At 39.3% G+C, this 14,335-nt stretch overlaps 1 protein-coding gene across 1 annotated transcript in view; it reads right to left on the bottom strand.

Moving 5' to 3' along the window:
- CTNND2 (catenin (cadherin-associated protein), delta 2) overlaps nt 1-14,335 on the bottom strand; it is a 327,283-nt gene that overhangs the window by 247,900 nt on the left and 65,048 nt on the right. Inside the window, exon 4 of the mRNA XM_009883745.1 lies at nt 8,118-8,370. Within this exon, the coding sequence (XP_009882047.1) occupies nt 8,118-8,370 (253 nt within the window). The remainder of the gene's footprint in view (nt 1-8,117; nt 8,371-14,335) is intronic.

Here is a 14,335-nt window from a genome sequence, read left to right as displayed (position 1 = left end):
ATACTAGAAACATAATTTCAGCAAACTTGCTCTTATAGATCTCCTGCACCCTCAACGACACATTTTGTACAATGGCTACAAAATTAGTTGGCTTTTGTTTCCTGCTTATAAAATAGCTGTGCAACATCACACCGAGGTCCAGCTTCAGAAACTAACAACCTCTGCACAGCAAATTATGTCTCAGTGTTGAGGACAACTTTCAGTTGCCTTTTTTAATGAGAAAATTTGAGACTGTGTCCTGACTAGCAAGATTCTAGAAAATTCTCCATATTCATCTCCTCCACCTAATACATTTCCCTTCCCTCCCTCCCATCATGTTTCCCATGGAAGTAAGAGCAAGATTATCCTTTGAACTTCAAAGCATCTTAGAAATTTAACTTACTTTTAACATCCCTGTAAACAGTAAGATCATTATTATCCATTTGGCTGATGAGATGTCCAAGAGTTACTACTGAGAAGCTTATGATGTGGTTTATCTTGCCAGGAGATCGTAACAGCTTACATGAGCCCAGTAAAGCCTGAAAGTATGGTTCTTCCCCATGTTTTTAATGTCTGGTTGGAAAATATACTTACAACATTTTCTGGCTCTTGCAGTCTGTCATCACAGAAAGGCACCACGCGGATCTTGCATCTGTCAAAGTTTGCAAATGAGCCACAGGATACTGAGCAAAATGTGTGGCAAACAAAGGCAGAAACCGCTTTGAGACGTATATTCACCATTAGAAGCTCAATTATGCTGTTCAAGAACCAGAAATGAGATATGGACAGTGTACGGATGAGGTATACTGTCCACCTGCTTCTTCCTGTGTGAATGAAGCCATTAAAATACGCAACAGATTAAGAAAGAAACTGTGGAAAAGGCTTTGTTGCTGTTCTTCAAGTGGCAGACCAGCGTTATTGGGGGGAGGGGGGGAATAAAGAAAACAATTGCCCAAATAGGAGACATCACTCTAATCTCCCCCGTAATTATTAGATGTGCACTTATCAACGCTGTGCAGAGCTCCTGCCACTGTCCTCCCAAATGCCCTGTATCATTGACAAGTACATAAGTGGCCTTTCACTTCTCTCCTTCCAGCATAAATGAGAGAAATTACCTTCTAGTGGAGGGACAGGATTGTAAGAGCTAAACTTTCAGATCAAAACAAGAGATGAGGCATCATCTCTCTCAAAATTATACCCTGTATACTGCATAAATAACCTACCAGATAAAAATGGGTACATACAACCTGTTCCACTCTGCTGATGGTTTAGGAACTGTAAGCACTGGGCAGGTTCATTATTCAAACTACATGGACCAGCACCATCCATGTTACTGTGACATACCGAAATAGTGATGATCTGGGATTACAGTAGGGCAGGTTTGTTAATGATAGGATCAGATTTCTTTAAAGATAGGATGGCATCAAAATGGAGTGGCCTCCCACAGTCAATAAAATGGTACTAGTCACAGAGAAGGGAAAGCGGGTACTAGCACTTCATGAGCTAAAAGCACAGACACTTTAGGAAACTTTTGTGCAGCACTTCTGTCGTTTTGGAATGTTTTTTTTTTTTTTTTTGGGGGGGGTGGTGGTGGTGGTTTTTTTTGTTTGTTTGTTTGTTTTATCGCAAGCATTTCTCCCAGAAAAAGGAGGTTGCCAAAGAACATGGGAAAAATTCTAGAGAGAAAAAATAGCAAATACAGGTGGATGCTTTTGTGCATACTGACTTGCATTTGCTGTGCTGTGAAATGGCTCCATCTACACGCAGTGCCTCCCCAGCCACTTAAAAACCACCTCAATGTAAACAATGGAAAGACAGAAACTGTTGGCGTATACAGCAATGCGCTCAAACGCACACAAAAGTTTCCCAAATTCTAGGTGCCACTCCACTACTTCACCAGAAGTTGATGCTTGCACGGACCAGGTAGCTCCTCGTTTATTGTCTAGGAAAGACTTTTCCAGCCAAGGTTTCCAGCTAAGTAAGTCTCCTGAATTCCCAAATTAACAGACTGTAGTATAGCCTACGGATTCCCACCTCACCTATTTTAAGGAAGCAGGCTTCATCCTTAGTTACCTACAGCAGGAAGGCAAAACAGATTGCTGTTTATTTTATTATACGTGCTATATTTTCCCAGAAATACTCTCTGCAGTAAGCAAAAATTCATGCCTTCTATGTAGAAGGATCTGTATGAGGAACTGCATTTTGCTCCAGATTTGCTGTTCTTGAATTGGGTGTATTTTTGTGCTGTTTAGACTCTTCGACTGTATTTTCTTTTAGGGTCAGTTTTTCATACTCAGAGGAGCACACATTAAAGCCTGAGAGACTGGACAATTTTTTAGGGAAAATAAACTTTGTATTTCCTTGCTGACTAAAAGATATACATAAACACTGAGCTACAAAATGAGCACTCTCAGACACCATCCGCTTGGTTTTACCAATACATGGGGACTGGCCTATGTAAATTTGATGAATCTGATTCTTAGTGGGGTGTTAGTAGGACCTAGAAAGTTGAACCATTTAATTCTGGCAGTAAGCCTATACTGCCAAACATTTGCATGCTCAGATCCCCTACAAGTGTGTTTCCCATGGCTTCTCCACCACCACCACCTTCGCAGAATCTCCTCCCCCTTTACTTTACTCTTAATTTCACATAAGGGTAAACTATTGAGTGAAAAGGAGAGCTGCCTATCACACATCGTGTGATATAAAAGCAGAGAGATGTATCTGCAAGCCCTGTTCTGTCTCACCCACACCAGGAACATGAACTTCAGTCTTTTACCTCTCAGGTTAGAGAATTATGCCAGAGACCCACCAAGAGCCCTCTGGATTCTGAAAACCCAAGCCCACATCCCAGGATTGACTGCAGCAGTGCTGTGCAGTGTTGCCACCAGCTGTACTGTAGTCACAGCAAGGCCTTCTACCTCAGCAGAAGTTTCTTTCTGGAGGTGACAACCATTCCCAAAGAAGCTACTAGACACGTTCCCACCAAGATGTCCCATCTCCCTCACATGCAGGTTTACACTGTTATTTTCTTACCTCATCACGGCACTCGAGTGCCTAGCTGCTATTCAGATTTACAGTAGACTAACACTATTAACACTGAGACAATCCTTGGAACAAAGTGAGATTAAATATGTCGGGAAGACTCCTGCAGAAACACTTACCTTTTAACAGGCTACGTTCCAAACTCTGCGTGCTAATCTGATAAGCAGTTTTACTGGAGCACAGAAATCTACCTACAGTTCATTTTACTTCTATCACTTTTCCTACAGAAAAAGAAAGTTCTCTAGCTTGCATTTTGAAAACAGCATATTTTTTTGGGGGGGGAAACATCAGAAAAAAACCAAACCCCAAGATGAGTTTTGAAAGTTACAGTCTACAGAAAATGTTCTGATCTAATTTATTTCCTTTCATAAGTAGAAAGCAAGCCAATTTAAAAGTTTAGAAGATAGACAGACAGCACCGTCATCTTCTGCTTATGAGGAAATTAAGGCCAGCAGAGGTAATGAAATGGAAAGTTGACTCTGAAAGCACAGAACAGAGCAGAAATGTCTCAGGGTATTACAGTTAAATCATGCAATACCTGGAAAACTCTGTTTCTATGTTGACCTATACCCGGACAGTTCTTAAGGTGAGAACAACTATGAGATAGCTGGTTTTAAAAATTTTGTTTTCTTGTAAAATTGCAACATGATTCTACTGCTAGTAGTTTTGTATTGCCTTGTTTTTTTGTTGGGTTTTATTTCAGGTTTTTTTGTTGGTGTTTTTTTTTTTGTTTGTTTGTTTTTTTAAATAAGAGCCTGATCATTATTGCAGTCTGCTCTATAATGAAGAACGAACGCCTTACAGCTTCACTCGCCAAAGTATCCCATTTCTTCTGAATAGTTTTAAAGGTTCTGAAACACATACCTTGGGAAAGGGGATGCCGTGAAGCAAAATTTTAAGTGTAGATCAATATAATTCAATGCAATATGAAACCTGACATTTGAACTCTGAAATTAATTTTGATAGCCTTAATGGAGTGTATTCCACAGAATTCTTACTCTTATCTCAGCTTCTTGCCAACCTCTTTGCAGAAGATTTGTCTATATAGGCATGTAAATAACAGCAGGTAAGAAGAGAAGTCACTAAACAATGAAGGAAATGTTGGCTCAACCCATCAAATCAGATACAGTCCACAAGAAGCAAACCTACCGTTATTGCAAAACTTCATCGGTATTTGTTTAAACTGAAGCATGTGAAAATTATATATTTTTCATCTGTTATGCACCAAGTGTGATTTATCAGCAGCGGTATATGTACATGGTTTCTTAGTAGGTTAAAAGCTCAAAAATGTAAGTAATTTACACACATTTGTTAGGTTCGTATTTTGGAGTAAAAATTGGAAGGCACACAGACTAACAATTGGATACCGGCATTTCTATTTCTAGGGCCTTCCAGTTCCCCTAAAGTCTAGGGATAGACAAACCTTAGATAATTTGTTGGTGCCAAGAGACAGATTAATCTTTCTTAAATGAAAATAGACTGGAAAATCTCACATGAACTTATATTTCTGACTTGAAAATACTCATGTCTTCTCTCATTCCCAGTTCAGTACTGAGCAAGGCAATAATTGGAAAATAAATATTGTATTCTTTCCCTCCCTCTGCCATTTTTTCATATAAGAGATTATGGCATGAAACAGTTTATATCACAGCCCTACTGCATGCTTCTCTTTCTTTTTTTACATGAAGTAAACATAAAAGAATGCTCTGAAGAATCAATCTGTAAATTATTTTTGATATTCAACTTTTCCATTTTCCATATGCAAAACTGGAGTTTTATTTCTGACAGGTGATAAGGGGATTATTTCCTTTTTAAATAACAAAGCCTCAGACTCTCCACTAGTATAGATGTATAGTTTTTACTACCTGTTATATGAGCTCATATCAGCTAGCAATCTGCCTGCATAAATTAAAAGTTATCCCCTACCACAAACTTGATAATAAATATCTTGATACTTTTTAAAACTAGTTTTTGCCCTAAACTTGAAGTTAATGAACATTAAACTGCATTTTATGACAGTTGAATGATGCAGAACAGATGTTGAGCTAAAATTTCATTTGCCAAATGTCAGCTCAGAATATGTATGTAAAACTGGAGTATTAGTAATCCAAACTACATGGTGAAAACAATGGAAAAAATTGTCAACCACATCAGTGCCTGCCAACAATTTTTCCGGGACTTCAGATGGAAATTCAGCCTCAATTGAAGATTCCAGAAAATAATGTTCAGTTTTAGGAACTCTAATTGCTTATTAGGATAAGTGCGTTCTCTTTTGGGTATCTGTTTCTCATTTTGAACTCTGTGACATAAAGCAAACGCTAATCAAAAGCCTGCAATTAGTATGCTTTTTGTCTTGCAGTTTTTCCCCTGCCAGCGAGGCTCTGTTTGGACCGCTGGTTAGACAGGTAGGCTCAGTGTCTGAAAACGATGCCTGCTATTCCCCTCCATGATTCACATCAGTCACAAAAAACCTCAGCCAACCAAAGCAGCAATAGGTCTGTAAGGAAACTTAAGACTGGTCAGTTGACGAAGTCCATCCACTAACCAAGATTTTATTTTTTCTTGCTATGTAATGTGTAAAGGATAACACTTTGGGGAATACAATGCAACTTAACACAGCCATTAAAAGTCTTTTTTGCATTTGCGCCGTACTTTCCTTTTCCTAATTAAAGCCAGTACTTCTAATTATACCTCCCATGTGCTACCCTAAATCATTTCTGTCCTCCTGTAGTATTTTTCAAGCATCTAGAGAGTCTTCTGTCCCCTCTTTTCCACACTTGTAATTTATCCACATTTTTGCAGTCTATCCACAGAAATCAACATGTTGAAAGTTTCCCAATTGCTTTTGTTTTCTCCAAAGTCCTTCCAATTTTTCAATGCCTTTCCACGAATGATCAGCAGCTGCTGCAGGCCACAGACAGTTTCACAAGCCAGTCTGCCTAGGTGGACTACAGCTTCTGGGCACTAAGGTCTAACGTAGCTAGGGGTGCTTCTGACATCGTTTTATAAGAATTTTTTGAACCAACAAGTAAGGGCAGCAATACTAAGAGACACCACGCGCGCACAGCCTGTGGGTGAAATGGATGAGACGAAGAGGAATGCAAATAGTAATAGTAATTAATGATAATATTTAATGATCCCCTCTAAAGAGTTTATCAAAATGGATGAGACGAAGAGGAATGCAAACCTCTTTTACAAAAGTTGTTTTGTGAAAAATCCCAATCCATCTAATAGTAATTAATGATAATATTTAACGATCCCCTCTAAAGAGTTTATCGAGTTCAATTTATACCTGCATGCCTGCTCACTCCTACTTTACCTACAGAAATCAATACTCATGAACGCACAAGTGGTATCACAAGATGTGAAAGAACCAAAAAGCAGGCAAATGAGAAATTTGCAAGAGAAAAATCTTCTTTTACAAGCACATATCCTATACAATAGCTCTATAACAGTTGTGAAATGATAGAAGAGCAACTAAGTAGAGATAATCTTTTCTTAAAAAGATATTGTGTCTAGGACGTGTAAAGATACCGTAAATATGTCTTTCCTCCCTATTGGGAATAGTGCCTTCAACATCATCATGCTTCATATGGATTACAGTAATTTCTCCGCTGGTTTAGTGCACTCCTAATGTAATTTTCTTTATGTTTAAACACGAGACAATTACAAAGCAAAGCTTTTTTTCCCTTCACGGGCTTTTATAATCTGGAATATAAGTATATCAAAACACCAAGGTTTCAGAAAAAGACTGTTTCCCTCTGGTTACCAATGTTTGCTCTGGGGCAGGGGGAAGAAGGGGAGGAATTCAGGTGATATTTTTCCAAATTTCTGGAGGAATATCAAAAGCTAAGGGAAAGAAAAAAGTTGAAGACAGAAGTTTCTCAACAAGTAAAACTCTGCAATGGCTGAAGTAGCTGAGAGCAGTGATGTTTCTGATGTACCATAAAATTCAGCTGCTGTTGTGTTCCTGGATGGAGAGATAGAGAAAACTGCTATAATGCTAAATGAGTAGAGAGATCACATTGTGAATATTTGGTTTTTAACGCAGGGAAAGAAGTCTTTTCAAATTGTTGCTTAAACACCTCCAGGATTTTTTGCTGGGGGCAAATTTTTGGGCTCTCCTATCATTAAATTACACATAGCAAAAATAAATCGCACCATCTGCCATAGAAAAACCTTGTATAAATTAACACTTTCAACAAGTTTAAACTTAAGTTACCAAAGAGACCGGCTTTCTTTCCCATCAGAAAACGGAACAAAATCACCAAGTGCATTGAGGATTACAGTTAGCATTTCCATTGCTGTTAGCATGGAATTCAAATCATTTGCCAGAAAACTCAACCTCTGTAATCCATCTGCCTGCTTGGTGTATGGACGGCTATAAAGTTTCCTCCTCGCACGTTCCCTTAGTATGTGAGAACGGTCATGCCTCACAACAGCGCTAAAAGTTGTGCTATCTATTTAGAAAGCATGCACAGCAACAACCATTCTGCAAAGCTGTAGTACATACAGTCTGCTACCGGGTACTGGCATTGGAAGCCCGCACAACACACAGGGTGAAGCATAAGCCACATTACGTGTTGCTTCCGCACTGCTCAGTCTCATTACTCAATACCAGAATACTCTTTTCTGACGCTTTTATGGATATTAACTGCGGACAAACCAACAGCTGTAACAACTTCTGCCCAAGGAGCAACTCGAAAATTCAATGCACAATGGTTACAGAGTCAAACAAGTCATACCACTCCTCCCATTTTCAGAGGAAATTACTTTTCCTAAGCTTTTGAGGGGTGGCACTACTGAAAGCAGGCTAAACATAAACACATGTATTCAAGACCACACCTACCATTTCATTTCACAGAAGAGCTCATGAGAGCCTTCCAAGGTAAAACAGTAGGACAAAGCTGTTACGCAAACAGAATCTTTCATGTACAATCACAGTTTTGTTTTGCCTTTTTTTTTGTCTGATTCTTTTTTTTTGTCTGATTTTTTTTTTTTTTAAATATTCAACAGCAAAAACATACAAAGCAAACCGCAATTACAAACCTCTGCACGAGCAAGCAATAGTAGACAATGAAGGTTTCACCCACCTGGGATCTTTCTGAATGCTATCAATGGAAGGTGACCTAGCCAAGGTCCCTTCAGGTGGGATGGCTGGCCCAGATTTGCTGTATGGTGATTCAACAGAAGGACAATACTGCAGCTGTCGGTAGGGGTCTGCGTAATTGGAGGCTGGGCCGGCCGCATAGCTGGCCCTCTGGAAGGTCGCTGTTGCGTTCTGTGTGCCGTGTTGACTGCCTGTGCGCTGTAAGGGTACGGAGTCGACACCAGGGGAAGATGGGGCTACGACAGGAAAGTAGGGACAAAGTAAAAAATTGAGGACCTGTTCACAGAAATGGTTAACCAGGTCTAGGCAGAGGAAAAAAAAAAATAAATACACACACATATAAAACAGGGGTTCAAAAAGAATGAGAAAAAAACAAAACAAACAACATTGTCATTTTCAAAACCATTGAAGTAAATAAGCGTCAAACGAATTTCTAAATGACATGCCACTTCTGGACTGGAAGACCTTTACACCAGTTAAACAGACCGTAGCAGTGCTTTTCACTTGGGGTTTCAACTGCACTAACCTGAAAGGAAAAAAGTGCAGAAGCAGCAGAAGTCAAGCTAAGAGTCACAACCACCACCGAGTGAGGCTTTTGCAGTCCTTACAAGGGTGGAAGTCAGTCAGATCCACCAGCAGAAGGAAGGTCAAACCAGGCTCAAGACTCCAAATTGGGATGGATGGCTCTATGGCAGAAGAAACAGCCAGCCACGGCCATCCCAAATTTATAGTCCTGGTATCCATAAAGCAGGTAAAACCAGACACCTGCTACTGAGAGTCACTGTGTACGCTTCATTAACCGATTTTCTGCATATTTCACCTTAAGTAAGACTTAGGGGACTGCTACTGCTGAGTCTGAAAAATAGCTAAGCACGAGGTGATCACGGAGATGTCTTAATGCACACCAACAATGGCTGTGCACACACACCACAGCTCAAGATTAATGCATTACCAGTTTTGAGCAGCTTAACCAATAGATTTAAACTGACTTAATGCTTTTGCGACTCAAAAATCTTATTAATCCCCCTTGTTGCCCACTCCCTTTCTGCTACAGCACTGCGTACTGGAGAGCCAGTCTGCTTTATGATTCTTATTAAAACATGCAATAATTTTCAACCAAAGTTGAGTTAATGGAAAATGGATTCTCACTGTAAGGGCCAGAGGACCAATATCCACAAAGAAAAATTAAATGTTGGATTTGCTCAGAAGGAAATTCAGACTGTTTGAAGTGGCACGTGAACTTATGGTGGTGGCTCCTATTTCCCCCTGTCCCAAGACAACAAGAATACTTTTGCCAACAGGAGCGGGCCCAGGTGCAGGACTATTTTTAGCTGGGTCAAATTCATATGCAAAACTGTAGGGGAAACCGCATATTCAAGAGACAGGTTTTCATAATAGATTTCCCAATAATTTTTCATTAACATGCACATTTACATTTTAAGAAAATACATATTTTTAATATATTATAGGTCCACGAAAGGGACTTTAAGCATTTTATCTCAAAGTGTCAGCAAAAACCCAGTGAGATTTAAATACAATTACGGCAGTTTTGTCTGACCTAGTACTCGTCAAAGTTACAAGACCTGAAAATTTTAAATTTGTATCAAATTTTTGCCCTATTTCCGTTTTTTTTCTTATGGTTCTGAAGTTGTAATTTTACAATAACAAGTATTACCTTATAACTTTGTTACAAACATAGACAAGTGAAATCACCCATTTTTCTACTACCCCATCATTGGGAGCGTTCAAGGTCAGGTTGGAAGGGGCTCTGAGCAACCTGATCTAGTTGAAGGTATCCCTGCTCATCGCAGGGGGGTTGGACTACATGATATTTAAAGGTCCCTTCCAACCCAAGCCAGTCTACGATTCCCTGGTTATGTTAACTTACATATATAGCAACATTTTAAGATTATTGCTTTTGTTTAATTGCTAGTATATATTTCCTTAAGAAATAAGGTAATATGACACATACAGACCTTTTTGTAAAACTGCATCAGTAAAAATGCAGTAACAATATTAGCACACTGAAACAGCCCATGCACAAATCATGCTAAATTCAGTGTTAGGAAGACACAAGGAAAACCTGTTTTAACAGAAAATACACACAGTTCAAAACCAAAATTTGGTGCCTTGTGAGGGAAAAAAAAGTGAAAAAAACCACCAACCACAAGTTAGAGAAAATACTGGAAATATCGTCAAGTGAAAAAGCATAATGTAGTTATATACTGACATGAGTACTTTCTCTATGCACAATATGCTGCTAGCTTCTGACACATTATATGGGGAATTGCAAAAAACCCTACAACACTAATACTGCTGAAAACAAGAACTTCATTGTAATGTAGATTGCTTTGCAAAATATACCACTGTATTTCCCTTCCTCTTCTCTGCAAGACAGTTGAATGGAAGTCATGTTTGTTTTTAAATTCTTTGAAAACTTTTCTTTCTATTTTCTCCTTTGTCTTGTTACCAAAATAGCTATTTATATGAACTGAAACTAGCTGTCACCCTCACACCTACGTGCTTTTTGAGTCACTCCGATTCATTTTCTCAAATTATCTTCCTAGCAAACTCTTACTTCCTTTTGAATTTTATCACAATGAACACAAGTGCCATAGTCAGAATATGAGAATGAGACAAATCTGTGACTTAGTTAAACATTCACAAATAAGCTTGTTTGGTCAGTGTTAGTCACATCAATTAAAAGAAAGAAAAAAGAAACCCAAACAGCTAATACATTAGAATAACTTCTACATTTAATTTGACTACAGCCCCCTTCATGGACTGTAAAAGGGTTAAGCTTTAGCAGACATTTTTACACAAATAATTTCACGTAAAACTGAAGCAAAGTAACCTCCTACAAATACATTACTCCTGCTTGAACAACTCCTTTTGGCAGCCAGACTTACTGACTGAAGCGTGGCTCTTTCATCTATGGCACACTTTCCGTATATTGAGATCTCCCTCCTATTTAGCTATTAAATCACAAAGCTGTAGTGACCAGGTCTATCAAAATAAATAAATTCAGAAGTCCATTTGCCTCACCCAGCAACATTAAATCTTCAGTGAGCACAGGGGCATCCAGAAGGCACGCACTCAGAGGGGACCAGAAAGTGATCACGTACCAGCTACGTTTGCAGATGGTCATGCAACCTTCTAATGGGTTTTTTAAATTGAAGACACTTACTCCTTCCTCTAACTTTTGCATTTGACTTCCCTCCTCTTAAATCCAAGCCAGCTACACATTGACCAGAATCAGCTATGCATCGGTAAGATGCAATACTACTTTGACAAGGATCAGGGGTTTGCCCCAGTGAGGGAAGAGAGGGGCAGGAAGGAGTTATAGCAGAAGTGCTTTTTCTGGAGAAACGGACTGCCTTCCCATCTCCCAACACCAGCCACCAGCCCAGCCTTCCCGGGATCTGGGCTAGTTGAAGCAGGATCATGGCTAAGTCACATTGTTGCCCTGGGTCTACAGCAGACCCTATTCTGCCTCCGCATAAAGGTAAAATCAAAAGTTATGTGCTGTAGGTGACCCTGCTCTGGCAGGGGGGTTGGACTAGATGATCTCCAGAGGTCCCTTCCAACCCTAACCATTCTGTGATTCTGTGACTGTGAAGAAGCAGGTCTAGTTTTGTGGACACCTTGATACCTTGTTGATTTAATGAGAAGCTGGTCAAGGTGTCCACAAAACCAGACCTGCCTCTGGTCTTCAACAGTCCCAAAACTAAAAAGGAGATCAACATTGAAATCAAAGAACCGAAAGGCCTCAAAACCTTTTTTCTCCTGTATCTTGCTTTACCTAAGGGATGACCCATGACAGCACCATTTTTAATAGTGACTGCTGCCCCCACTTTTTAAAAACTTGCATGGAAATTCAGTGGTTGATGTCAGATAAGTAAGCCTCACAAGTTCTGTTTTGCTCCCTTTGCACCAGGCAGCTGACCTGCAGCTCCTTCCCAGGACCGCTCAGCATGGTGGCCTTGCAAAGGCACGGGGAGAGGGGGGCTGGCCGCCCCTTCCAAGCGCCCCGCTCCACACACACGAGAGGGCTTTCACAGACCGCATCCTGCAATGCTGAGGCTGGCTCCTGTTGACGGCAGGGTCACGGCACCCACTCTCTGCTGCAGCTGGCAGATACTGGGTATAGCAATTAATACGCTCAGCGGGAGGCCAATAAATCTCTATACATTCATGAAATTTTAAACTTCAATATAAGAACCATGCTTGAGGAGGAGAATTTTGAGTTGAGAAAGGGGTTTCACTGAGAATTTCCAAGTGTACAAATCAAGAGCTATAATCTCAGTGAAAAGATTTTAGTTTGTCACCGAAAGTTTTCTTTTAAGACCTTGTTTTAATTTGGCATGCCATTACTATCTTAAAAATACCATATCATCTCAGCCCTTCACTACTGCAACATCAAAATCACATCCCCAGAAAACTGAGTGTCTGGGGTACCACACAAACGTTTAATATGCTCTTACAAATCTTTGCCAAAGAGAACAAAAAGTCCCTGTTAACTATAGTGAAAACCCTCCAAAGACCTGATATATGCCCCGATTATGGTTCTCTTGATTGCAAAAATAGCATATAGTAAAGCCAGCCTTTATCATTTTCTACAGCTTTTGCACAGTTTCAAAGATACAGGAACTTTTATATTAATGTTGAAAATTTAGATGTATCTCTAAATGCGCTCAGAGGCTCATAATGAGATATTCAACTTAGAAATTCACCTTCCAACTTTGTATCTTATTTTCAAATCTATGACATTGCTAGAAACAACTAAGAAAACCCCAAAAGCAAGAACTTGTTGATTTAGGCAGGCATACTACTGCACCATGTCTAAGTATCTTAGGGAGACCAAATTCACATAAGAACTGCTAAAAATTTCAAGACTCCCTAAAAATCAGAGGGCATTTTGCCCAGTTAACATATGTAGGATTAGACCTTCAGAAAGGATAAACTTATTTATGAGACTTATCTTGTAACACCTTCTTGCTGAAAATTACTTGGCTGATGCTGCTGTTTGACTTGTGGATATTACCTTGTAAATTTTTCCTCTTATTATTCTATATTAGACATTCAGTTCCTGTGTTAAGCTCCTTTTGCCTTTCATGCAGATTTCACAATTCTTTATTTTTTTCTTTTTTTCCCCACTGATTTGCACCTGCAGTTCATTCTTACTCTCATGTGAAAGTTGAAAATTGGATCCCACTAAGATGTCCTTTCATGGCAAGGTACGTCCACCATCCCTCCGTGAGTTCATAAATGATACAAATGCAGTGCATTCTGTTGGTAGCAAATATATAGGAAGACTTACAAAACAGGTATTTTTCCCCATACAAATTACACAGTGCATTCTCTGTCAGTTAGGAAACTGAATTCATCAAGTTTAGGGGATTCAAACACTTTTTACCTGTAAACATTAAGCGAGTGTTTCAGAGCGTGCACCAGCTTTTTTGCAATAGAAGTTTAACAAAATGGATTATAATCAGACTTGGAGCAAATCAGCAATCAAAAGTAACAAGTATAAGCAGTAAAGTTTAACACTGTTCAAGATGTATGATAATACATATATAATAATCACAAATTTGCTTAGCAGTTACTTTTAGCAACACTTTTTCACATTGTAAACGTAAGCTTGAGTAATATATGGTTGGGGGAACCTGAAAATGTTTACCGAAAGAGAAAAAATAACAACCCTTCCACAGCTGATATTAGCAACTACCTTTAAGGTAGTCAGGATTTTATGAAGGCACTATAATATCCTCTGTTCAAAGTAGAGATGCACAAGGAATTTCTTAGTTTAAACATGCAAACTGAACAACAACAACAAAAAAAAACACTAAAGGATTTCAGGACAGAAGACTTGTAGGACCTTATGCAAATATCAACACCACAGAAGTCCTATGTAGCTTGGGAACTGCTACATAATTTCTTGTAGTATAAACAGGAAAAACACAGTCAAAACTATTGCAACTTTCTACACCACTTCTCCATTTTCTCCTCCCTCACTTCTCCACACTCTTTATTTTGTCCTCTTTAGTTACTAATCTTGCAATCAAAACTCCAGTTTCCAAATTCTCAACCAGAGACAAATAAAAGGAATCTGTAAACAAATCTTCCCTTGCATCCTCACACGGGCTCTTCTGCATCCATCCAGCCTTTGCTCAATGCACCAACCTTTTAGGGCTTGCAGGA

The sequence above is a fragment of the Charadrius vociferus genome, unplaced genomic scaffold (genome assembly GCF_000708025.1).
Source record: "Charadrius vociferus isolate BGI_N301 unplaced genomic scaffold, ASM70802v2 scaffold103, whole genome shotgun sequence".
In the NCBI taxonomy this organism is placed as follows: domain Eukaryota; kingdom Metazoa; phylum Chordata; class Aves; order Charadriiformes; family Charadriidae; genus Charadrius; species Charadrius vociferus.
The sequence above is the reverse complement of the archived record's forward strand: the minus strand, read 5'-3'. Positions and strand labels throughout refer to the sequence as shown.